General features: G+C 48.6%; 1 protein-coding gene across 1 annotated transcript in view; it reads right to left on the reverse strand.

The window, feature by feature from the left end:
* Positions 1-1,472: 1,472 nt before the first annotated feature.
* SYNPO2L (synaptopodin 2 like) overlaps positions 1,473-25,651 on the reverse strand; it is a 49,551-nt gene continuing 25,372 nt past the window's right edge. The window contains exons 2-4 of the mRNA XM_006262960.4: positions 25,316-25,467; positions 20,289-20,953; positions 1,473-5,700 (exon numbers count right to left, since the gene is read on the reverse strand). Coding sequence (XP_006263022.3) covers positions 3,374-5,700; positions 20,289-20,953; positions 25,316-25,467 — 3,144 coding nt within the window. The 3' untranslated portion in view covers positions 1,473-3,373. The remainder of the gene's footprint in view (positions 5,701-20,288; positions 20,954-25,315; positions 25,468-25,651) is intronic.

Consider the following 25,651-nt stretch of genomic DNA (forward strand, 5'->3'; position numbering starts at 1 on the left):
TTCCCAATTGTCAGTGATGGTTAAAGCACCTCACTTCACTAATCTGCACCTTTGCTCATTAAATATAGGCCCGTTCAGAAGTTTCCTCAGCCCCTTCTAGATGCTGCTGATTTGGTGAGTGAAGTGTGGGTGCCCCTCCATGCAGTCTTTTCCTCCTGCTTTAGAGACTAATGGAATAGCGCAGCAAACACCAGGCCTGTGGCCCAGCTGGACTGGGAGGCTTCTGAATGGAGCTGGTGTGAGGGTCCACTTATTATACTTTGACTTCACTCTATTTCCAATGCTAAGGCTGCTACAAGGTTCCAGTAAGATTTCCTATCCTGCCCATCAGGAAAGTGTATTCCAGGATGCTCCAGCCCTTCCCTGGCAAGCATGGGATGCTGGAGATCTAGCACCTCCATACCCACAGTGCCTCTGTGCAGCATGAGTTTGTATTTAGCCAAGTGCTGTATCAGCCACACTCGTGCAGGCCTGGCTCGACTGGCCTGAAGGGACAATGCTGTCATGTGTTGTCCTTTAAGCTCACTCCAAAGCTTTTGATCAGAGCACTGGACTCGGCCTAAAGAAAGGAACAAGTCTGGTGACAGGACACCTGAATGACGAGAGTATGACCTGGGCTGATTCTTACTCCTTGGGCTGTAGCAAAGGGAATCCAGTGGTGGTGACCCCTTCCCTCCCCACTTGGCTGTACTGCAGCACACCTGGGGCGAGTGCCACAGAGGAATGCTTTCCCCCACATGCAGGATCAGGATGTGAAAGCAGCTGAAGCAAGAAGGGGGAGCAAGGTGAAAGGTGAGAAAGTAGGCTGCAGGGGCATACACAAGTCTGAGCTTGACATACACATGTGTGCGCACGCACACACACACATACATCTAGGCACGTGCTGGACTTACTGATTCCCTGATTCCCTGCCTGGGGGAAGGGAGTGCTCCCTTGTCATATGCACTTAGTGTAGGGAAGAGGTCTGAGGCCACCCTGACAAAAAAAGCATCCAAGGAATGACCAACCCCCATTCCCCAGTGTCAGCAGCCAGCAGAGCTGTGTATGATGGACTACAGATCCCCAAGGAACTTGAGAGCAATCTGGTTACTACTGACTACCTCCCTTCTTCCCCTCCCAAAGCTTTAAGTCACCTACTATGGAACTCCAGTTGTTTCTCCCCTTTTCCTGCCTCCACCTAGGTTGGGCTAGTGCATGTAAGTGTCCACCTACCCAGGATTTTTGGTTGTAGCTGTGCTGGTCTAAGGACATATGCAGGCAAGGTATTTTGAGTAAATGTGATATCTTTTATTAGACCAATTGTGTAGTTGGAAAAAAGTTCTTGGGAAGCTTTTGGGCACAGTCACCCTTCTTCAGGCATAGGGAGTCTCCGCTAGTCTGAGACTCATTCCTTGGAGTCTCAGGCCAGCAGAGACTCCCTATGCCTGAAGAAGGGTGACTGTGCCCAAAAGCTTCCCAAGAACTTTTTTCCAACTACTCAGTTGGTCTAATAAAAGATATCACATCTACCCAAAGAACCTTGCCCACCTACCCAGGAGGGCACGCAGTTCTCAGGGGAGCTTGGTGTTGCTAACCACCTATGACTGTGCTCCTGCTGCACCTCCTGTTTGTGAATGAACCAAAATGCTTGTGTGGGAATCCAGTTGAGCCCTCACTCCTTCATGAACTAGCCCTGCACTCCCTACCCACCTCTCTCTTGCACTTACAGTATTTGCATCCTTTTCCAGTGCAGCTAATGCTGCAAGTGCTGTCCTAAACTGACCAGTCAGCATCTGGGATTACCTTCACCTTCAGGCAACCCCTCCTTCCTTCTTCAGTTACTCCTGACTTGTCACAGTCCCACTAAGTCCTTTCAGCCCCATGCTGCCCCCGCAGTGAATGGCTGGTCCTCAGAGCCACTTGGGATCATTGGGGAAGGCTCCATGGAAGCTGAAAAAAATGTTGTTTTCCAAATGCATGGGGTAAGCATGTGTCCCAGATTGGCCAAGATAGTCCCAGATTTTGGAAGCTGGTCCTGGCCAGCTGGTGAAAATTAAAACGAGCATCTGGGGCACGGGCATGGAGGCAGATTGGCAGGTAAACTGTTAAGTAGGAATCCCTATTACCACTAACTGTTACTTCACAGGTGATAGTTAACACCTGTGAAGTAAAGCAGTGGTTCTCAACCTTTGGTACCTTACATACCCCCTGCCAATCAACGCAGCAAAAGCGAAACTGGAAGTCCCACTGTGGCACTTCCAGTTTCGGCGCCACAAGCCGAGTCCCACTTTTTCCACTGCGACCTGAAGCAAAGCATTCCTGTGTGGGGCCTACTTCCCTATCCCCTGGCACACTGATGCTGGGAAGCGAAAGCCCTGGTGCACTGGACACGGCGGGAAGGGCAGCAGGTGGAACTTCTGGTCCAAGCAGGCAAAGACCAAAATGCAGCACCTGTGTACCCCTTGCCTGTGTCTCGCATACCCCTAGGGGTACGCGTACCACGGGTTGAGAAACACTGAAGTAAACAACACTGGGTCACTAACAACCATTGACTCCCTGAAGCCGGCAAGACAGGGGCAGGGGCGGAGGCAGGCAGGTAAGCAAGCAGCATCCCAGATTTCACATTGTCCCATATAGTCACTCTACAAATGCAGACCTGGTACTGACAGGACATAAACCTGACAAAAGCCATGGGCCATGTGTGTGTGAGCAAATGGCCATGTCCCCTTCCCACAACTGCTCACTTGTCCTTGTATATGTGTTATCCTTCCTAACGTGCCTGAGCAGAGGGATCTGGGGAAACACCTCTCTCAGGAAGACCTTCATTTCTCACTGTACCCATTTTTTAATACCCCCATGTGTATACATACATGTACACACTGGCAGGCACAAGGAAAAGCATGATCTAATGGTTAGAGCGGTGAGTCCAGACTGTCTCTATCACTTTTTTCCTGTGTGGTCTGGGGCTTGGTTCTTATGCTAAGGATGCCCTCTCTGTATGAAGGGGTGATTCCTTCCTCACAGGGTGCTGAAAGGATTAACATAAACTTGCTTCTCAAGCTGTCAGACATGGAGAAGCGCGGCCTATGCATTACTGTGATAGCTAACCCCTCCCATTCTTTTCTTTGCTGTGTGTGAATCCCCAGCCTGCTTCTGTCCCTCTCTCTACCTTCTCTGTAGCCACATCTATTACCTCTCACTGTGAAGCTGCGGTTCTGAAAGTGAAGCTGCCAGCCTGAAAACTTTGGGGGGGGGAGGGAAGGGTTTTTTTTTTTTTCTTTTCTTCATTTTGCTTCACATGCCCCAATTTACTGAGGTCACTTTAAAGAAAAAACAAGATAATTCTCTCTGCCAGGCACCTGACAGGGTCCACTGGCAGGATGGAGCCCTTGTCTCAGTGGTGCTCTGAGCGTGGCCTCCACACATTTGGCTGCATCCCTGTTCTGGCTGCTGAGAATTTGGGCCTCGCTACCTGGAACCCAGAGGATGAGGCTAGCTTGGGGAAAGCCCCTTGGCCCACCTGGCTGAGATCCGGGAAACTTTGGTATGGCTTCGAGGACTGGCTGAAGGTGGCCTGGAAGGGTGCTGGGGTGGAGGGTGCAGAGGAAGTTGTTTCTGTCCTCCACACTGGCTCATCCAATGTGGTGGCAGACCGGGGAGCGAGCACTGTGGGAGCCAGGCTGCCTGAAGTTGGTATGGGAGCAGGTGTGGAGAACCGCCGGATCTCATAGGTTCTGCCTGTTTGCACTGGTGCCTGTTGGGCTGGGGTGAAAGACAAGCTGGACTGCTGGGCTGGCTGGCTTGGGGTATTCTGTGTACCAGGGCTTGTGGGCTCCCCGAAACAGAACATGGCTGACTTTAACTGGTAGGGCTGGTGACGCATGAAATCAATGGCTTTGATCCCTGATTTCTGGCTGGGTGCTTTTTTCACTTTGCTCTCTGCTTTGCTAGCCTGAGACTTGCTGGCTGCCAGGGGATAGAAGGGTGAATGCATTGGGTTGTAAGCTATTGGGGGCGGGGCACGGATGTTGGGTGAATACTTCCAGGATGAGGGTAGAGAAGGGGTAGGTGAGGGGGTCCGGGGCTTGGACTCTGGCTTTGCTGTCTCCACCACAAACTTGTCCATGCGGCTCTGTCGCTTGGCAAAAAGCTCTGCACCCTTGCCCTTCAGCTGCAGCATGTCGTGGGCCCCATTTACCAGCCTGGCACCTTGCTGGTGAGGTTTTGGAGCCACTGGAGGAGGGGTCTTAAACTTGCGCCCTGTGGATTGCATGAAGTTGCAGGCCTCAGCACCCAGACTGAGAAAGTCCTCCTCAGGCCCTGACTCGAAGCCAGCCCCAGGGGCATCACCTTTGGGTTTCTCATCCAGATTCTGCACCAGAGACAGAAGCTCAGGGTTAGGCGAATTCTTCTTCTTCTCCTCTACACTGCTGAACATGGGCTTCTTGTTGCCCCGCCGGCGAGCCTCCTGCAGGATGCCTGTGCGGGGAGCTGGTGTGGCGACCCTCTGCTCCCTGAAAGTTAGGGGCTCTGAAGCAGGCCGTGGAATAGCTGGTGAGGCAGCAGGGTATGGCTGCCTTGGTAGGGAAGAGCTACTTGGCATGCTGGGCTGCAGTGCTGTAGGGCTGATATATAAGGAGGAAGAAGCTGTGTCATGTGCTTGTGGCTGGGGTGTTGTAGCTGTTGTATCCCCTGCTGGCTTGGAGGGAGTTGAGAGAAATATGGAAGCACTGGAGGTCCTGGCTGCATTTGTAGGTGTCTTAGGCTCAGGAACATTTCCTCCTGCTTGTTGTGGTCCCAGCAGCGTGGTGGGCCTACTTGTTGCTGGAATATACAGAGATGTCAAGGAGCTCACCGGAGCACTGTGGGACATTGGAGCAGGGAGGGCAGCTCCTGGTGATGCAGGTGAGAAAGGTGGAGCTGCTAAGCTCTGTCCACCCAGACTGTCACTGCTTTTCCTGGGGGCAGAAGGCCTGAAGATGACAGAGGAAGTCATAGGGCACTGCCCTAAAAAGCCAGGGGTGAAGGGCCGTGCAGATCTATTGAAGATGCCTGCTGAGCTTGGAGAGGGCTGGGCACCTTCTCCTCCAATGGTGGCTGGAGAAGGAGGCTGGAACTGAGCCGGGGTAGAGAGTGGCTGCTTGCTGGACACCTGCATTGCTTCCATGTGGATGCTCAATGGGACCTTCTCAGCCATCTGTGGGGGCAGTGCATCTCCATTCACTATCCTCTGCTGTGACTGGGCAGCTGGCAGGGGCTGGTGGCTCTCTGGCTTCTGGACTGGGACATGCTCTACAGTGTACTTACCAGCCCTCTGTCTCTGCTGTTCAAATAACCGGGCCCCTTTGCCTGAGGCTTCACTCAGGCCTTTCTGTGCCTGCTCCTGCTGCTCAGACTCTGATTTGGGTTTTTCAATGTCCAGGTAGGTGTTATCCCAGTCTGAGTGATTGGTTTGGCTTCGGGCATCTGAGAAGCCTTCCTCATCAAACTCCGACTCACTGGTTGGGAAGACACCATCCTCCTCCTCATAGCACCGGTCTTCGTCCACGCTCCCGAAGCTGACCAGGGTGTATTTCTTAGCCCTCTGCCTGCGCTTCTTGAACATCAACACTCCCTTGGAGTGGGGGTTGGGTGCATCCGTCAGCAGGGACGCAATGGTTCTGCATTTAGTTTTGGCTTCTTTCACGGTCTTCTCTTGCATGCTCTCATGGCGGTGGAGCTCTACAGGGGACAAGAGTAGGCATGATCAGAGCTCTGTAGGGTTTACAAAGGCTTGGCTGCAACTTGCCTGACTGTGTGCCAGTGTCTATACCCTGAGAACCAACCCCTAACTCACCACCCCATTGCTAACCAAGTACACACACCATGGGACAAGTTTCCCTAGGTGCTGCCAGGGACCTTTGCCTTCTGGACAGCCAGCTTGTTTATGGAGTCAGGGACAGTTCAGCTCTGTTTCCGGCTCCAATTGGGGCTCTCTTTCAGTAGAGACAGCCATGGGTGAATTCCATGGGGGTTTGTGGTACAGATACCCATTCTTGAAGAATACTTAGTTACTTGTCAATACATTTCACGTGGAGACTAGGTCCCTGTGTTTGCAATTCCTGCTAGCATAAGGTAGACTCCACAGTGCACCAGTCCAGGTCTGCTGGGTGAAGTAAGAGACAGGACGCCTCTTTCTGAAGTCCTGCCCCATAGAGTATTCCCGAGAGCAAGCAGTCCCTGTGCTCCCCAGAGTACATGGGATGCAGACTGCTTTTGTGAGTAGGCCCTGCATAGCTGTACACAGCCTGGGGCACTCCTTGCTCAGTCCTCTGTGGGGGGGACTTCTCCTGAGTGGGTCACACAGCATAAACCAGGGAGCCCTGTGTGCTGTAGTGATGCTGTGTATGCACATTCACTGCCCATACCAACAGTCCAAAAGGGAGAGCCAAGAGCCCCCTAAGAACAACAGTTTGATCTCTTCTGTTGTCCCTTGCCTGTGCCCCATGCTCTGCCAGTAACAAGGGAGTTTGCATAGGAGCAGAAATCCCAGCTGCCTGCCCTTGATAACCGATTGCCTAGGCCAGAAAGAATCCTTTTACACAAGTTCTCCCATAGCCTTAGCAGTTGGAAAAGCCAACACCTGTTGGGACCTTGGCCTAGACACACAAGCTAATCATTTTCCACCACCTCTGCCAACCTGATGACCAGCAAAGCCCACAGGACTCTATGTTCTCCACCCGGTGCAGGACAAGGAGGAGATGTACCAGGTCAAAGGTGAAACCAAGGGCAGCTGCTGGCACAGGGTCCCTGGACACTGCCAGAGACTCATCAGCCAAGTGACTCTGAAAGCAACATAAATCCCACAGGAGAAAAACAACTCTGGATCATCCCTCATTCCTTTTACTTGCTCCTGGTCCTTTCTACAGGGGGAAAATGCCTTTTCCTTGGGTGTCTGTACTAGCACCTCAACTCATCCAGTGTGACAGAAGAGACCACAAAGATACCTGCCGTAAGCTTCCACTCAGTTGTCAGGAAATTGCCTAGCACTTTTTCCTGTCCTGTAACTCCAGTGGTCCCTGGCACAGTCCTGCTCAGGCATCTCCAGCTCTAAGGAGGGGACAAGAGAGGGCAACACTCATGGCCAGTCCCCATCAGCACATGCAGGAGAGCACCTATTTGCTCATCCCTCACAAGATCTCCCCAAGGGCCACTCTCCAGAGTAGGGGTGGGCAATTATTTTGGGCAGAGGGGCACTTACTGAGTTTTGGCAAGTCATTGAGGGCTGCATGACAGGCAGCCAGGGGCAGATAAGTATTAATTTTTTAAATTTTTTAGGGGCCTCACAGGCCAGATAGAATGGCCTGGCAGGCCACATCTGGCCCACGGGCTGCATTCTGCCCACCCTTGCTCCAGAGGGTACTGTATTAACAGGGAGCAACAGCTGCGGCAAAGTTATCTCATGGTTGGGGGGCGGCAAGGGGTAGGAGCTCACCCATCGCTGAGACTGTTGTTTCGGGTTTTTTAAAAGAAGGGCTGAGATCCCTTGGGCTGTAATCCCCCCACATTGCAGGGGTGACAGAGCTGTAGCATGTGTCTTTGTTCTTGCCTGCTCCAGGGCACTCCTCTCCCCTCCCTCCCTGCCACAGCATATCCTATAATCCCACTCCTGCCTGAAAACAGCCATGGATCTGAGTGAGCATCCTGCTGGGAAGATTCAAATAACTACAAAGAAAGACCCATTGCAAGGCCTCCCCTGGAATCCATGGGAGGGTCAGAGTCATTTCATAACATATGTTACAGCTCTGAGCTGGCTACTGGGATGGCTACGGCTAACTATTTCCACACAAAGATCCAGCAAGGGAAATGACATCTGTTCCCCCCTCAGCATGCTAGATCCAGCCTTCTCTGCCTGTACACCAATAGCTGGAGCAAAAACATGACTATGTTACTGACAAAAGAATTAAGAGTCCTTCCCCACTCCTTAGAGGGTGCATCGTGGAATCAAGCAAGACTCATTGTAATGCATGTCCTTGACTCAGACTCAGGGCTATTCGTGAAGGTTCTCCCTTTGGTTTACCCCTCAGTACATGTCCATGAGGGAGTGGAGCCAACACAGCAACCTTCCCAATAGGAGTTTACCCATACCAGAAGTATGGCACACAGTAGGAGAGAGCAGAGGGAGATTCAGGCACCTGCTGCCCAACACTCACTCCATCTCAGCTCCCCTGGCTCCAGCTCTACTTCTAAACCTTTGAGGGGGAAGAGCAGTGACACAGAACCTCAACCATCCCCACCAAGCTCAGGAACATGGATACTTTGGACTGGGAGCGGCTCATGGGAAGATCTCAGGCATTGAAGAGGCAGGGGCTAAAGAGCTGTACTTTCATATCAGCTATCTAGGCAGGCCTTGGGGGCAGCAGAGCTTCATAAGAGGTCTCTGCTCCAGAGTTTGGAGCTGGCAAAAACCCAGTTTTAAAGTTTTAAAGGCAGCCAGGGTCTAGGTTGTAATGTCTCTTGCACTCTCAGTAATAATATCCAGAGCTTGCCCAGTCACAACTGTGCCCCCAGGCCACCAGTGTCTTGCATCTTTCAAATAGTTCAGCCTCCTCCAAATAGTTCAGCCTCCTCTGCATTGGCTGTAACTAGGCTCCCTGTGCTTTGAGACTCTTTTGCCTTCAGCAGCTGACTACTCAGTTCCTGGTGGCTTCCTTCCCCATCCCCCACTCACCAAAAAGGAAAAAAGCACTTTTGCATTTTTTTTACCTTTCAAAATCTCAAATCTCACTCCCTTCCCTTGTAATTGAGCTGCTAAGTCCAACAGCAATTTGAGAAAAATGGGAGGGGGAAATGCTACTCAAGTGATTTGCTAAAGTTCAACTGGAGAACAGAGGGAGGAAGGGAGAGAAGAAGGGAAGGAAGGAAGGAAGGAAGGAAGTCTGTACCTGCATAGGGCTGATCCAAGGTCTTGAAGGCAGTGTCCGGGCCTGGAGACCCAGGCATGTCACAAAGCCCGTTTAATGTAAAGCTCTCCATAAAGAGAGAGAGAGAGAGAGAGAGAGTGGGAGAGAAGCAGAGCAGCTCCCTCCTGGAGCAAAACCAAAACCCTAAAGCAGCCAAGCCCTTTGCTATCAGCTCTGCAAGCCTTTTAAAGCCTCTCTTTTGTCTCCTAGGCATTCCTGCCAAAAGTCATGAGGTTACTCTCTCTATTTTTATCTCTCAGACTTCATCACTAGGCAGTGTGATGGACACTGTCATCTGCCACTTAACTGCTCTCCCATTTCCACCCCCCTCCCTCTGTAGCCTGGATTTAAAAATAAGCGACTGCTCCCTACCACTATACAGTGGTACCAGTGTTAGGGAGCAGCACAAGACTCAGACAATGAATGATGTTCCCAGCCCCTGAATGTGCCACTTCCTTAGCCAAAGTACTGGTTGATTTCCAAACCCTTGAGGCTACCACTGCTCTCCTGTCTGGATAAATAGAGCAGGAGAAAGTACACCAGAGGGTGGGCAATCTCTCTTTACCCCAGGCATGTTAGGGACTGCATGGTTTTCAGATCAAGACAAGGAGAAAGAAAAGTGGGGAAGAGAGACCTCTTCCTGGGTGTACTGTATCGTCTTTCCTAAGACATGGTCTAATGTCTTAGGAGAACCAGTCCTGGATGGGGATCACTAGTGAGTGTCAGTATTGAGTTACATTGACTGAGATTATTGAATGCTTATATTTTAATGGCTTAGTAGAGCGGGGGGCGGGGCATTAGTGGAAAAGGCAGTGGATGTTACCACCAAAGTTAAGGAGCACGGGTGTGTCCATGTGAAGGACTAAGGAATGGTCCTTCACATGGACCTTTACCTACATAGACAGAGCTGTGTGTGCAACATGCCAGCACTGGACAGAGAGTGGGTGATGCAAGGCATGAGTGTGTTAAAAGAATGACATGGGGACTCGGGAATGGGTAGTGGGGTGGGTGCAGAGTTGCCACCGGATGTTGTGGAAGCTGACAGTTTAGCCAGATTCAAAAAAGGTTTGGACAAATTCTTGGAGGAAAGCAGCATAAGTAGCTATTGAGAATGGGAGTGAGGGGTACAGCCTACAAATTAGAACTTCCTAGACCTTACGTTGGAGTCTGCAAGTGAGAGAGAAACAGTGGAAAAAAACCTTAATCATACCCAGTCCACTCTCTCATCATCTACACTTTTCCAGTGTATGACACAGAATAGTGGGCAAGATAGTGACATTGTCATGTGATCTTCCCTTTAGAGCAGCCAGAGAGGAAATAGGCAAAACATCTGTAAGTGTCTTGGCTCTACAGGAAAGGTCTAACATGGATCCGTTAGCCACTGCCTTCTTGCAGTGAATAAGCCTTCTGCAGCTAAAGAACACAGTTACTCTCTCCTCAGAGTGAGATGTAATGAAGATGTTTCTACCTCTGCCTTAATCAATACTTATACATCCAGGAAGAGATCTATAAAACCTATAAAGTTCTATAAAACCGAAAGAGTTCTATAAAACCTAATAGAGAATAATAATTTTTTACACCCTGTAAACAAATGTCTGTGTTTCTGTAGCAGCGGTATCATCTTCTACCATGGTCAAACCCAATTGTCTGCAAGTTCCAAAGAAAGGATATGCCTTACTACTACAGAGTAAATGTTTTGGGGGCCATTGCTATAGAAACCTTTTGGTTAATTTCTATAGAACTCTCTTCTTTGTCCCTCCTAATTCCTGTAGCAATGTTCCCTATGGAGTGACATGTACAATTAGGCCCTTATCTTGTGGAATTACATACATGTACTTTTCTTTACTTTTGTGAAGTCAGTGGAACTACTTCCTGAAATAAATTTGAGCAGGACAGGACAAGAATGAATTAGAAAAAAGCCTGAGCGAGCATGCTTACCCAATATGTAGAACTAGAGGCTTATTGACACAAATTCAATTTAACAGAAACATTTATTGATAACGATGACTAAAGGAAGCTCTATGAAGCAATCTCCCCAAGGCTAGTGTACTGTTTAGATAAGGATAAAAAATCTCTTCCCATATGATGAAAGACTTGTGGAATCCTCTTCTTTCACATGGGATTAACTGGAATTCTATTTTCCCAGCTACTTCTGCTAGATGGGGCCATTCTTCCATGACTAACATTACAGATAATCAGTCAGAGTAGTGATTCTCAGCCAGGTACCACAGCACCCCAGGGTGCCACCAGATCCTTTGAAGGGTGCCACAGATAAGCAAGGTGTGAGGAGATGAGCCGAAAAGTGCAGGCTCAGGCTTGTAGCTTCTTGGATAATCTCCCACCCCCACTGCCCTGGCCCTCTGCAGTACTGTAATATATAAATCAGTTTTTGAAATTAGGTGCTACTCAAGAGGTGCCTCAAGTCCAGTGAGGGGTGCTTTGAATTCAGAAAGGTCAAAACCACTGCATTAGAGGCCAGCCATACCTCATGGCCCTTATATTTGAATTTCTTTCACAATAAGATATTGAAAAGATTCTGCTGGATTTCAGCATATTTCTCTGTGAAAAGCTAGCCTATTCAGCCATGCATGACAAGTGTTAGAGATCCAAGCAATAAAGGACTAACTTATATATACTTTTCTTAAAATAAATGGCATAACTCTGGGGCATGTTCCTCATTCCTGTTATTTCCATCTATGTACAAGCAATCTTTGCTTATAGAGTACCATTACTGATTTAAACTCTGATTCAGCCAACCACTTAAGCATCTGCTGAAATCCCACTGAAGTCAATGATACTTACGCATATATTTCAAGTTAAGTACATACTTAAGTATTTTGCTAAACTGGACTTTTAATACTGTCAGGGGCACAAATTTCAGAAGTGAATGGTGATTTTGGGAGCCCAGGTGGAGACCCCCACCTGATTTTCAGAAAGGGTGCAAGACACAACTACAAACCAAACCAAATCAGTACATGCTTTCCAAACTGTCAGCCATGAACTCACAAACCATGGCAAACCTTCTGTACAGAGAGCTAAACAAATCTCAGTAAGAAGAGAGGTAACTGCAACATCCCCATCTAAGGCTAAGAGATGTTAACCAAACTGTTTCCTTTGGGAGCCCTGAACACTGCTGGAGAGGTCATTCGCTTAGCAAAGTCATCTTGGTTTGTTGAACTGAATGGCACTCAGGGATTCAGAATCTCCTGTGTAGACTCCTGAGACTAGTCTTCACAGTAGTAGTCCCTCTTGAGAGGGTGGTAGCCACTTCGCATCACCAGTGCAGCAGAGATCAAGCCGTATATACCAGTGAATCTGGCCTTTGCATTGTTTGTGACTGCACTAGTTCACTGACTCATGTTCTCTTTGTCTCCCACTATAACCCCTGCACCTACTCTGTGGCACTACAGCTAGTATATGCTCCCTGTCTGCAGCTCAGCATTTGATTACGTTTCAGCCACTTTACATCTGCCTGTGTCATTGGATGGATTGTAGCCCATGGGTGCCTGTACACGTCACAGGGTTTAATCCTCATTAAATGAAATAGGTTTGTAAAATTTAAACTTGTTTATTTTGGAGTATCGCATCAGTGTTTGCACATACTAGCTTTTCATATGAATTAAGCTTTGGAGCATTGCATTGCATCAGTGTTTGCATATACTAGGTTTTTGAACAAATTAAGCCCAGCCTCTGGCTGGAGCCACAGAAGAGTGGGATGGTCCCGTGCTGCCCCCAAGCCTGGGGCCTCCAACCCCATTCCCCTGCCACACAGCTGTGGGAACAGGGAGTAAGCACATGGCACAAGAAAAAAAAAAAGTGGCAGCAATTCAAAAGTGGCAACAATTCAAAGGGGTGAACTACAAAAAAGTCACAGCGCCATCTGGTGGACAAAGAGACTCACTACACTTCTTTGAGTGCCTTTGTGTTTGCATGCAACAAATCCATGGATGTAACGCTTTAATTCCTGGCAAGCCAAACTAAACTACATCTGCGGAGTTTTAGTTTAATGCACCAGACTTTTAAAGTGTCTGGAAATCCCACGCATGCAAGCAGGCATGCCATTGCAGCGCAAGAAAGGGCAAAAAACGCTGCTTGTTCAAACACTCCATTTCTCCAATCTTTCAAGCTCCTACTCTAAGTAGCCTGGCCTTCTCAGAACAAATGGTATGTTCCTTCTATGCTTCATATCATTTGTAGATTGATGAATACACCACAACCTCTGCTACATCCTCTGAGCCATTCATGAGTATCGTTGTTATTTGCTTATTGCTTTTTATTCACAATGGACTGAGGACTACACAAGACATAAATAAGGTTAGTTCCTGCCCTCACGGTCTCAGTCTAACAAACAGGAAGGACAAGACTCATTGGGAAAAGAGAGGAACTGCTGACATATAACTTCACTTTCTTAAAGAAATCCTTCTCTTTTTTCCAGTCATATAAAGTTGATGAGAAGAGGGCATGTGCTAGACACAGATTAGTGTCCTAGTGCAGTGGTTTTCAACCTTTTTTCATTTGTGGACCCCTAAAAAATTGCAAACAGAGGTGAAGATCCCTTTGAATTGTAAGCATGGGTATTCACATACTTTTGATTGATCATAATCATCTTTTGCGGACCCCTTAGACAGTCTGTGGACCCCCAGGGGTCCATGGACCACAGGTTGAAAACCACTATCCTGGAGCCACAAGGAAGGAAACTATTAGACATAGAGCAGACTGCAGCAGGCCTCCAACTAAAATTCCTTCTCAACTCCATGTTGTGAGATATTAATAACTATGCTCTGTATTCTATTTTTAGTTGATTGTGTAGCCATCTTACAGTAGTTCCACCTAAGCCACATTTCTCTAGCTGACCTCTGGGAATGTCATGTGGAACCATATTAAGTGTCTTATTGAAGTCAACATATCTGTGTCCAGCAGAGTTCTTTAGCCACCTAGCCTGTTGCTGTCAGGTGCCAGGGAAACCTGCAGGCTAAATTGCCCCAAACTGGCTCTGGTTACCTGAGTGAGCCTAGCTGCCAGCAACCTAAGTAACCCAGCTGGCCCCAGGTGCTTGCATGGGCATGGTTCCTCACTTATAAGCAGATGCTCTTCCACTGCCCGTTAGATTTCTTAATAGAATAGATTCCACTCTGGGCAGTCTTGAGAGTCTAACTCTTTGTTTTTAGTTTTTGGTTCCCTATTCCCTTTTCCTGTTTCTGGTTCCCTGTTCCCTGAATCTTGCTTATTGGTTTCTGGTTCCCTGGATCCTGCCTGTTGGCTTCCTAGCTTCATCCTGGTTCCCTCCTATTGATTCCTTATTCCAGACCCAGCCTGGACCCCTTTGCTCCAAACTGCACCGCTGGCTCCTTGAATCTCCCCACCCCACTATGCTCCTGACTCCAGCCCAGCCCTTTGTCTTCTGATGGCTGGCTTGTGGCTTAGTTTGGTGATCAGTGATCACTCATGTCCTGGTCCTGTCTAGCTATAGCTGCCTGCCTCAGACCCCCTGGATAGTGATTTCCATCTGGCCATCTGGATCCATACGTCCTGTTCTGATTTGCCCTGATGTGTTGTTCAACCCAGGGCCATTGCCTCTCTCTAGGCCTCTTACAGACCCCAGCCTCTTAACCTGCCATCTCCTGACTCTAGTTGGGACCTTTATTTCCATGACCTGGTATGTTCCTTATCCTCTGGATAGTGATCCTTGAAGAACAAGCCCCAACTGCCCACATCCTGGTTGTATTCAAGACCCAGTGAGGTCCCATCCATGTATTATTGCCCTATAACTTTGCCCTAGTCCCATCAATTTCATTGATGTCTTTTCATTTTCAGCACTAATGAAACTACATTGGTCATTTACTGGGTTCACATTTCACATTTGCAGTAGGTTTGATTTCCACTGGGTCCAGAGCCCCTGGAACCTAGGAACTACTGACTGCAGAGAAAAAATATGGGGTTTATTAATCCATTTATTTTAAGGCTTCTGTCACCTTAAGGTCTGAGTACTTCCACAGTTCAAAACAGACTGATGAAGGAAGCCAGTAACTGACAACATGCCAGTTCAATCCAATGACTCCTCCTTTACTCACCAGCTAACCACATTCCTCCCCAGGCTTATGTCCAAATCATAGATATGCTAAATAATTTAAATGAACTTGCCAGCATGAGACTCATTATGCCTGAGCTCTGCAAGGGCCCTGGGCTCAATCCTGCATTAAGGAGGTCAGTGGAAGTGCTGTTGCTGTCTTTGTCAGAGAAAACTGAGGCAGGAGGTGAGACAGTGAGTTCAGAATCCCACCAGTGAGAATGACCTGCCTTCACACTAGGCCTTAAACCCAGAGGACTCAGCTGCAAGAAAAACTTGTAAATGCTACAGTGGAGCACAGGGATTGAAACAATCTGTGAACAAGTTGGACTTCTGCACCTTGAGTGGTAAATGGAATAGAAAAGGAAACCACCACTGTGCACAAACCTCTATAAAGACATACTTGCACCCACAGAGCAGGCAGCTGTATTCCACACTGAGTGGATCCACTGATAGTCTCTATGCATGACTCTAATTGCAGTACAAAAGATTCAGAGCCTGGAAGTGACAAAGGTTTGGAAAACTGCAGCAAGGACCAGGCCAAGGAAAACTGAAAGCTAAAGACTTTTCAGGACCTTATTACAACCTAGGACTTTGGGTCAGTGATGGATCCAATAAGATGTTGAGACTGGAAACCTCTGAGATGAAGGGCAGCCATATCTCCTAGTACCAGGATCAGCCTCCTAACAACCTCCTAACAACTCAAGATGCTCACAGTGCTTTCCTGTCCCCAGGAGTATCACATCTATCTGGATTTATCTTGAGCCAGGGCACACTCATCCAAGTTTGTCTCTTTCTGAGGTTCTGGAAAAGCCTGTGGGTTATGGGTCAGATATAAACCAGATTCTCAGAAATCTACTGAGAGTGCTTCAGTTCACAATACCTCTACCTCACCCCAGGCAGAGCAGACACATGGTGAACAAGAAGGACGCCAAGAGGGAAAGTTGTGGGATCTCATAGATGAAAGCCCCAGAAGAGGATAAGTCATTACCCAGGAATACTTTAAAATCAGTAAGAAAAGAGTAAATGGCAGATAGGTGGTGGAAGGCCGGGGCTAATGGGGCTTATCCCCCCCCTCAAACTAATTTTGCAGCAGCCAGCAACAACAGCAGCACCACAGTGCCACCATCCCACAGTGCACAGTGCCACTCGGTGTGCAGCCACCTGTGTGGCTCCACTGCTCCGGTACCACTGCCACACCCCACTGCCACAGTACCATGCCCAGATCCCCCACCACGCACTCCTCAGCCCCCACAGATAATATTTCTCCTGCCATTAGTGAATGGCACCCCTGAAGAGTGACTCCATGCACTCTGACTAGGCTTTCCAGGAGAGTAAGAAAACAGCTCCTGATCAGTCTGCCCAACCCGCAAAAGAAGCATCCTGGCACATGACCTCTGTCCCAGGCCAGAAGGAAATCATCAACCAAAGACACAAGCACAAGCTTCATGTTACACAAACCCAAATAAAACTGGGTAATTATCTCACTGTCATCTCTGTAATGGCCTCATTCTAACCTGCAAAGATACAAGACAATGAAAGTTAACTGTTCATATTAAGTTCCTTAAGCTAAGGCAAATCCATGCTTGCTTACAAGCAGTAAGCCTCTTGACCTCCCTGTGGGAAGCAGTAACAATCCCCAGCAAATATGGGCCTAAGTGAGATCCCACACCTTGCTTGTTATTAAACCAGGGAGGTGGTTGCCTGTCTATGTGGCAGCATGGACCAAAGATCCCTGCCTGTCATTGCAACGTGCCATTAGCAACGCGTAGGGGACACACATGGGTGCATGTGCACACCCTGAGATCAGCACCGGAAGTGCCGGTGATCAGCTGCTGGGGGACCACCCCCTCCCACCCCCCATTGGCGATCTGGTGCCCTCCCAGACTCGGGAGGCACCAGTCACCCATGCACAATGCTGCTAGAAGCAGACCTCATGGGACATGTTTTCCATGGGACAGACAGTAATTGATGACTGAATGTCTCCCTTGTCATACCTCTCCCACCTATAACAGTCAGGACCAGAACTGGAAGGACTCTTAATTAATCCTCACCCTCAACCCTGCCCCCTTGGGCTTCCCAGAACTCAGTGACATGCAGCTGTGATCATCAAAGAATTGTAGCTTCTAAGGCTGCTCCTTCCAAGGGCAAAATGAAGGTTTGAGTGCAAAAGGTTCAAAGTGATGTCCCAGTGCTCCATCTTTTTTGTAGCCCCTGCTGTGCCCACACCTTCCAGCGGGCTGAGACCAGCAATAGCATTCACTATCTGAATTTGGAGATAGCTCACATGCTCCACTGAATATGACATTTATTTATAAGCATCCTACCACACTGAGCAATGCAGCCTATGCATCAGGCTTAAAATAAAGGGGCTTCCTTTTCCAAGCTGGGATGCAGTCCTTCTGCTGAACCTGCACAGGCAGCTGGGCCCACATAAAGCAGAGAAGGAAGTTTCCCCTTCCTCTCCACCATACATGGATTGCCTCTTGACTCCCAGGCACCAAAAATAATCCAGTGGGTCAGTTTAAATTGAGATATTTTGAAGCACTTCTGCACTGATTCAAATTCCTGCAGCAGATAACAAGCTAGGACCAGAGCCCTGAACTGGTCTGCTTGTCTTCTGCATTTCTGTGAGGGGAAAATGGGGAAATCTAGGTCCGTTCTGCCTCTGAGAACATGTAGAATGAATCCTGAAAATAAGAGACTGTGTTCTAATGAGATGATTGAGAAGAGAGAAGAGATGACCCTGGTTAAAGATGGATTTTAGAGCAGAGGGGAATGATTCTAGTCATTCCAAGGGCTTGAAAACACCCCAGAGATCCACTGCATAGCTCTGAAGAAGCATAGAGCCTCCTAGACTGTCCCTGTACTAGTCACCTGGAGCCAGCAGAGAGGCCACAGTATCATTGTGCCATGACTGCATCAATTTGGGACTGTACTGGCTGGTCCTCAACCTTCTGGCAGCACCCTGGGGGGTGGGGGGAGCTGTATTCATCTTGTGTTCTCACACCTTCTCTCCAGACAGGCTCCCTACAGAAGCTGGCATAGACCACAGTTCACTCAAACCCATGAACAGCAGCACATGTTTATCTTAGGTGTAAGAGCTTTTCTCTTTCTTTCTCCCTCATGTGGCATGTTTGTCCTTCTTGTCCTCCCCTCCCCAGTACCATTAATTGTCATTTGTAGCTTATTTTCCATTGCACTATGGCCAAAAGAGAGCATGAATGCCTGCCTTCCTTTCCCACTGGTGAGCCAGGGAAGGCTGTGTTAGCTATGTGGTATGCCATGGAGTGCTGTCACCTTGGGAAGCCATTCTGAGAGCTCATACATCAGGGCACCTGACAGAAACCTGACCTGCTTAATTTAAAAGGGAGTATATTAGGAAAGTAAATGATTAGCTCAGGCTGTAGTGGTTCTAGGAACCCTTGGTCTAGCTTGCAATGTGGTTACATCAGCTTCTGCCACAGGATATTATTCTGTCACCAAAAAATGCTTTGTATTAAAGAGGTGGCTCTCCTGGGAGCCATCTGTGCTGACTCTGTCCATGGAAATAAGCCCTGATGTAAAGCAATTGCTCACTCAGTGCCCAGACTTATCAGGTGGCAAAGAGCAGCTGGATGTGCCTTTCTCGGCATTCACCTCATGCTTGTACCTTACTCGAAGGGGAAAAAATAGCTCCAACTACAGGGAGGCTGCAAGTGTTGGTTTTGCTGCTGTCTGAGGGGCAGTGAGTTCTCAGCAGGCTGTGGAGCAAACAGACCCAGCAACCAGGCTAATAGCACTGCCAAACTGGGTCTGAGGGCAAAGAGCTGAACTGTATCTGCAGTGTGGCACAGGGTGGGAACAGTGGCTCAGTGCCCTGCTGGGAGGAATGAAATTTGATTTGGAAGCATTTCCCAAAATTTCCCAGGGACCATGGAGATCCAGGGAGGTTCATGCCTGGGAAGGGAGAAAAGCACAAGCTAAAGCCATTTCCTTGCAGCTCCTGTTAGCTTTGGAAGGAGCATGTCTCGTGGTCAGAAAAGGGGACAGGGAGTCAGGTACTAGATTTTTCCTGGCCTGTAACATCTCTCTGAAAATTTATGAGGAAAGGATAGAAGGAAGGGGAGGGAGAAACAGACAATGAAATGCAGATGTGATGGCCTTAAATAAGCCTTAACTAACAACTGGGTTGGGTTTCCTATTCAGAGACACATCCTCTTGGAGAGAGTAATTGGTGAAGCAGCTACCAGTGAGATCACAGAGGCACTGCCTATGTTAAAGTTCAGAAACAGCACTGGAGGATGGGAGAGCCAGCATGGGGCTCAGACATGATCACAGCTAAGATGTGTTCTGGCCATGACTTCCACGAACCTGAGCAGCTGTGAGGTTTACTGTGTGATGCCAGGGAAGCAAAAGCAGAAAGGACAAGGCATCCTAGAGCCACAGAAGTTCAGGATACAAAACTCCCATTGGGCCCCTTCTACAGTACCTCCCAGGTACCCACGAAGGGTTGTTTTCTCTGGTGTTCTTCTGGTGCTTCATCCCTGTTCTCTAGGGATGAGGTTCCCCTCACAGGCACTAACAGCTTACTTAGATTTACTCTCCTCCAGTTCCTGTATCTTCTTATTGGCAGCCCTGGGCTGGCCAGGTAAGAGAAACAAGCTCTTCTACTGGAGCTGACCAGCTCCTTCCATGTACATAGGCACATTCCTCCTGTTATAAAGAAAACTGCATAGAAATCACTCTCCAAATGCGGGGGGAAAAGCAGGCAGGTTTCTCCTGAACTTAACAAAGTAGAAGGAACGGTGCCAATAAGAAATATGCCACTAATAATAATATTTAGGGTGGTCCTATTGTGTAGATCATCTCCCTGCTCACTTCTCAGGAACTATGTGGTAGAAAAAGTTGAGCTGCACTGGAGCCCCTTGGCTTGGACACAGAAAGCTTAGAAAATGAATGGGGCTCTTTCAACCCAAGCCATTCTAATAAGAAGTGATATCTCTCTTGTAGCCAGCAGATATCATTGAGCTGCAGGAGCAGCTGGGCCAGTTTTTATGCTTCAGTTCTAGACTCCTGAGCTCCTTCCATAACTTGTGATGGAGCAAACAAGAGTCCACAGGGAGAAAACCTTGGCCCTTCTGACCTACACAGTCCAATCCCTGCCTAGCTGGCCTGGCCCAGCATCCTTCCAAGCTAGATAAATTGAATCCCACAGTTTGCTGAGTAATATCAGTGGTGAGACTTTAAACAGGGTGATCTGATCAAATGGGGAGTTAGGATGAGTGGGAAGCAAGGGAGGTTTGTCCAGGGGCACTTACTGGCTTGTTTGGCTTTCTCAACATAGGTGGTGGTTAGATCTTCATCTACTGGGTGTTCCACTGGCCCCACCATGGGGATGAGATGGCGCTCAGCTCGGATGGTCTTGGTGGCATGGGGCAGGAGCATGGCCTCGGAGCATGCTTCCCTTCCTTCTGGTGTAGGCAGCTGCAGCAGCACCTCGCTCTCCGAGAAGGGGGTCTCCGTGCGGCTGCCAGGCTGGTACACAATCTCTCTCTTGGCCACCCCACTCACATTCTCAGTTCCTTCACCCGCCTGCACCGCAGCCTCAGGGGTGCTGTCATAACCGCTCTGCTCAGAGAGGGAAACCTCATCCTGTGGTGCATCCACCTTGTTGTTGGAGCCCCCTGGTGGGGAGCGAGGGCTCTTTTTTCGAGCCCGCCGTTGTTTCTCCTGAGCAATGTTGTCAGCATCACTATCTGTCTCGCCATAGTATGCCTCGCTGTCTGGGGGCGAAGTCATGCTCTCCAGCTGCTGTAGCCTCATCCGCTGCTGCTCAGGTGGTGTGGTGGTTGGGGCACCTGCTGGCTCTGGGCTGAGCAGCTGGGGCGTGGGGCTGACTGGGGAGGTAGGGGAGAGCACCCGTGGCTTTCCAGGGGAAGGGGAGCGCAGGAGTCGTGTAGCAGTCTGGTCTCCACCAGTTGCCCTATGGAGAGAAAAAGAAGTGCACTGGTGAAGTTTGGTTGATGTAAGAGCGTGGCAGAAAGTTCCCAGGGTGTGAAAGGATGCCTACAGCCCAGGGGAGGGATAGGTGACCTAAGCTTCACCATTCTGGCCCTTTTCTCCAGTCCTTAAGTCAAAGGGCTGCTTAAGCCTTGAAACTCATCAGGCCCACATGGTCACGGTACCCTAGTGTCTACAGCCATCAGTACACAAGGGAGCAATGTGACCAGTCTCACATCTGGCTGACTTTGTACCCCCAGCCTTAATTTAGAACTGGGTCAACTGGAGGCAACCTCCAGCACAAGTCTAGAGCAAGATTCAGCCCATGCCTCCAGGGCCACAGTAAGATACTATAGCCACTCTCCCCTGTCCAATCCTTAATCCCTGTGCAAAATGAATTTAAAACACTACAGAATCAGATTATCCAATGATACAAACAAGCCCCAAAGCCACTTACAAACTTTCCAGTCTTTTCTTCTGGTCTAGGTAGAATCCCTATCTGGCAAACAGCCTGTAAAGCAAATCTCTCCCTGCCAGACTACCCTGCAGGAGACAGGGTATTATGCTCCTGCTTTTCCTAGCTGGAATGGTCCCTGAGAGCTGTTAGCAAGTGGACATTGTAGGGCTGCTTTGAAACTGCTTTGACTTATGCTGGAACCCCAAATCAGGCACTGGAACGATGGTGCTTTCCATCAACTCTCATAAGTGTATATGGCAACCAGAGATACAGTGCCATAGAGAAACTGGCCCAGACCCTGTGGATACAACTCTGCTTGTCAGAAAGGAGAGATGACTCCTTCCTCTGGGAGACCTATAAGCAAGTGACTTTAATACAGGTACAGTGGGTCAAGGGCATTGGCACCTTCTGCATGGGTGTGTGTAGGCCCGTCAGGAGTGATATTTGCCTTTCTCTCTGATACTAGAGGGTTAGCTAGATTTGTGTCCTAGGGTGGAGACAGTACAGGTCATGGTCCATCATTCTGATGCCTAGCTTGGATGTGCTGGATCAGCTATGTCTGCTCTACAGGAATAGCAGGTGGCAGGTTTCTCTCCCCTGCCCTACACCTGGAGGGTTATCATGATTTCCAAAGGTAGTTTGTCTTGAGGCTGCATTTTTGGGGCAGTGCTCTTCCTCCTCCACTTTCCAGCACAACTTAGGCTTGGAAAGAGTCATGTGTCTTTGACTTTTGTCTCTGTATGCCAAGAGCCATTCCTGAAGTCTCTAGCCAGGCAAAATCTTAGTGGAAGTTTTGAGAGTGAAAGGCTGAGGAAAGATTTTCTGACATGGCCCAGGGGTTCTCACTGGGGACAAATCCTGCAGTTCTTATTATCTAAAACCTGATGTGTCTAAACTCTGATTAGAGCCAAGTATGCACTGAGCTGGGCTTTGGAGACTCAGCCCTTATTCTGGGGAAAGGTGATTAAAAAAGACTGAGTTTCATATTCCAAAAAAAAAAAGAAGAGCTTGAAAAATCAAGCTCTGATAGCTGCTATCTAGTCAGGCATGACCACTGCAATACCGGCAATGCAGGTGGTGACCCTTCCTCAGCCTGTACCCACATTGCAAATGCTGGGTGCAGGGGCATCTCTTCTACATGGCATGGTTTAAGAAATATAAATTGATGCTTGAATTAACCGAATACTTTAGGTAGCAATGTTGCTATAAGAAAAAATTGTTATTAGTACCCAAGTGTCTTAAAAGTCAAAATCCTGTTTCCACAATGACTTAGGGCCTTCAGGTGAATCTCATAAACAATTCTAAGTGCCTGAATAAAAATGGGATTTGGGCTCAATAATCATTGGCTCCTACTGAAAGGTGTACCCTCACTGCCCTAATGATGATATGAAAGGTGTTAACATTGATGGCAGATGGGCATGGAGGCTGTGGCAGTGCTCCATCATCTCCAGAGGATAGGGAAGGAGACGGAGCACCAAGTATTATGATGATGTACTGCAATTTAAAGCAATAGTGCCAGACAGCTGAAGAGCCTGTTTCCTCCCAGGAACGTGTAGTCAACAGCCAGGCTCTTATAGCACCACAAAATGCATGTAGTACCACCTAGCTAATGCATTAGGCACAGGGCCTTGGGGGTTCTTTCCGATTCTCTAATTAAACTGTGGGTGCAAATCATGAAAGAGAGATTGTGGGATGGAAACTGAAAGGGTTCAGGTGGAGGAGGAGCTTGCTTTGTTGGGAAGCTTCAGGTTTGGAGGCTCTCAAACATTTTTGTTGCATGGATCTTAAGAGAGAGTCCCCATCCCTTGCAGTCATTTGAATTTCCTCCTGTCCAATTTGTGGTTGTGTGAACCACTTCTCTTCCTGCTTCTGGCTACACAAATCTCCTCTCCCCTCCTGCTCTCAATTCCCTCTATCCTAAAACTAAAGGGCTAACAGTTGCATTAATTCCTTCCTTCCACTCCTTATTTCTTAAAGGAACATTTATTTTTATGGCTTGCTGTTAGAGGCAGAGTGACACATGAGTCCTGCCTCCAAGACTTTTTCTTTAACTGTTAGACCAGAGAAGTGCAAAGTGTTACTGTGTGGAGGGTAATACCCCTCTTCCTACCCAATCACTCTCTTTCCTCACCCTCCCCACCAGCACATGTACACTCTGCACTCGTTGCACAGGAAATGAATGCTGCACCATGCAAGACTATAAATATGCCTCAGGGACTAGAGCTATAACAAGCAGCAGCATTTGGTGAGTCCCTCTGTTGCATGGGACATGGCCAGATGGTTATGCTATCCCAAAGCCATCTAATGCTGCTCCCAGCCAGCTGATCCACATACCCTGAGAGGAACCTGCCAGTGCCACTTAGCTAATTATAAGGGTGTTGATTTTGGCTCAGTGGAATGCAGGCTGGTGTAGTGAGATAAGGCCTAGAGGGGGATCAGTACTATTCTAAATGCCTTTTGCAGGCCTCTGTTATCACTCTGAATCGCTGCCAGGAGCCCAAAGCCTTGAATGAGTGCACCACAATTGCTGCAAGCACTGGCTAACTATGACCAGGTGTAGATTCACTTAGTAATGTTGGATGAGGTCAACTTAATTTTCCCCTTTTTTTCTCTCTAAGCACCGCCTCTTTAGGTCCCACTTCACAGGGGATCAGTAGCTCATTCTCACCCTTGTCCAGGGACCAAATATTCTCTCACTTCAACACTGCAGAAACCCCACTGCCTGGGACATTTCCCAGTGCCTTGTGCAGGCTGGTGCATGGCAGGAGACAATTCTGCAGTTGCAGGAAAATACATTAGATGGGGCCTAACAAGACTTCGCCATCTCCCACAACACACTTTACTCCTGTGCCTGGGTTGACCAAATCAACCCTAGGGCACTAGCCTAGGGGTACCTATACACGAGGAGGAAGCTTCTCTGATGTATTGTAATTACAGCAGGTTGGAGCAGACTCAATTAATTAATTCTGCTGAAGCGTGGTAATTACTGCACTCCAGCAGGCTCCAGTGATGAGCTTTAGATGAAGTGCCCCCGCCGCCATTGTGCAGCATGGGGACACTGATACATGAGATGCTCTGGGCGCTTTAATTAGAGTGGCTCTCAGAGTCGCTTTAATTAAAGTCCCCCCTCCCCCCCAGCACGTGTATAAACACCCTAGTTTAACTTTTGTTGCACAGGAGCTACTCATGTGCTTAAAGTTAGGCCTGTGCTTCAGTTCTTTGCTAGGTCAGGGCCTCAGTCACCAAGAAATTATGCTGGACAGAGGGACATACCTGGGCATACACCTATTAGTTCTTGATAGTTCTGTTCAGTATTGTGACATGCTATAAATAACACCCCCAGGATCATCACTACTTTACTCTTTCCTTTACTGTAACTATTCCAGTTGTACACAACACTTGCCTTATCCCAAGTGGAGCAGTGTCCTTGAGGTCATTAATCACTGTAATGAAACACTGCAAACTATGGGACGGAGGCATAATGGCTCATTTATGACTTGAAGTCCCTTAGAAACTTAGATAAATCTTTTTTTGGCTCAAGAGGTAGGAGCTAGGTTTATTTCCTGCTGTTGCTGTGCTGTGTGACTGGGATGCAGCATGTAGATTCAGGGAAGATAGCAGGGAAGTCCTAGGTCCTAGGGAAGATGCAGCATGTAGATAGCACGGAAGTCCTAGGTGCGTGCACAGCTTTTGCATGGAAGCCCTCCACTAATCTTGATTTCCTACCATCCTGCCATGCCCCAGAGCACTGGGGCACACTAGCCTGGCTCCCTGCCTTGTGTTATGTGAAAGAAGAGACATGACAGGTGCTGAGCAGAATAGCTCTGTGCTGCAGTGTGTGGTGCCCTGCCCCTGTCCCTGCCCCAAGCCCAAGAACATGGCTGTTACCTTTTCACGCAGATATGCAAGGTGCCATTGGAGGAGTCAATGATCTGCATGGCGCTGGCATGGGAGAGGCCAGTGCAGGGCTTCCCATTGATGGACACCAGTTCATCATTCTCCCACAGGCCCCCCCGACACGCTTTGCTCCTCTTTCGGATCTGAAAGAAGAAAAGCAGAGGGGCAGGGGCAAAGGGTAGGGGGAAGGCTGTTGAATTCGACAGAAACTCATTGAGTTACTGAATTATCTCCTGGGTTTCCCCAAAGAAGCCAAATACAGACAAGGGAGACAAACCCCTCCCCGCTGCCCTGAACAAAGAGCTAGGCTGCTAGGTGAGTTCTAGT

Source organism: Alligator mississippiensis, chromosome 6, assembly GCF_030867095.1.
Source record: "Alligator mississippiensis isolate rAllMis1 chromosome 6, rAllMis1, whole genome shotgun sequence".
NCBI lineage: Eukaryota > Metazoa > Chordata > Crocodylia > Alligatoridae > Alligator > Alligator mississippiensis.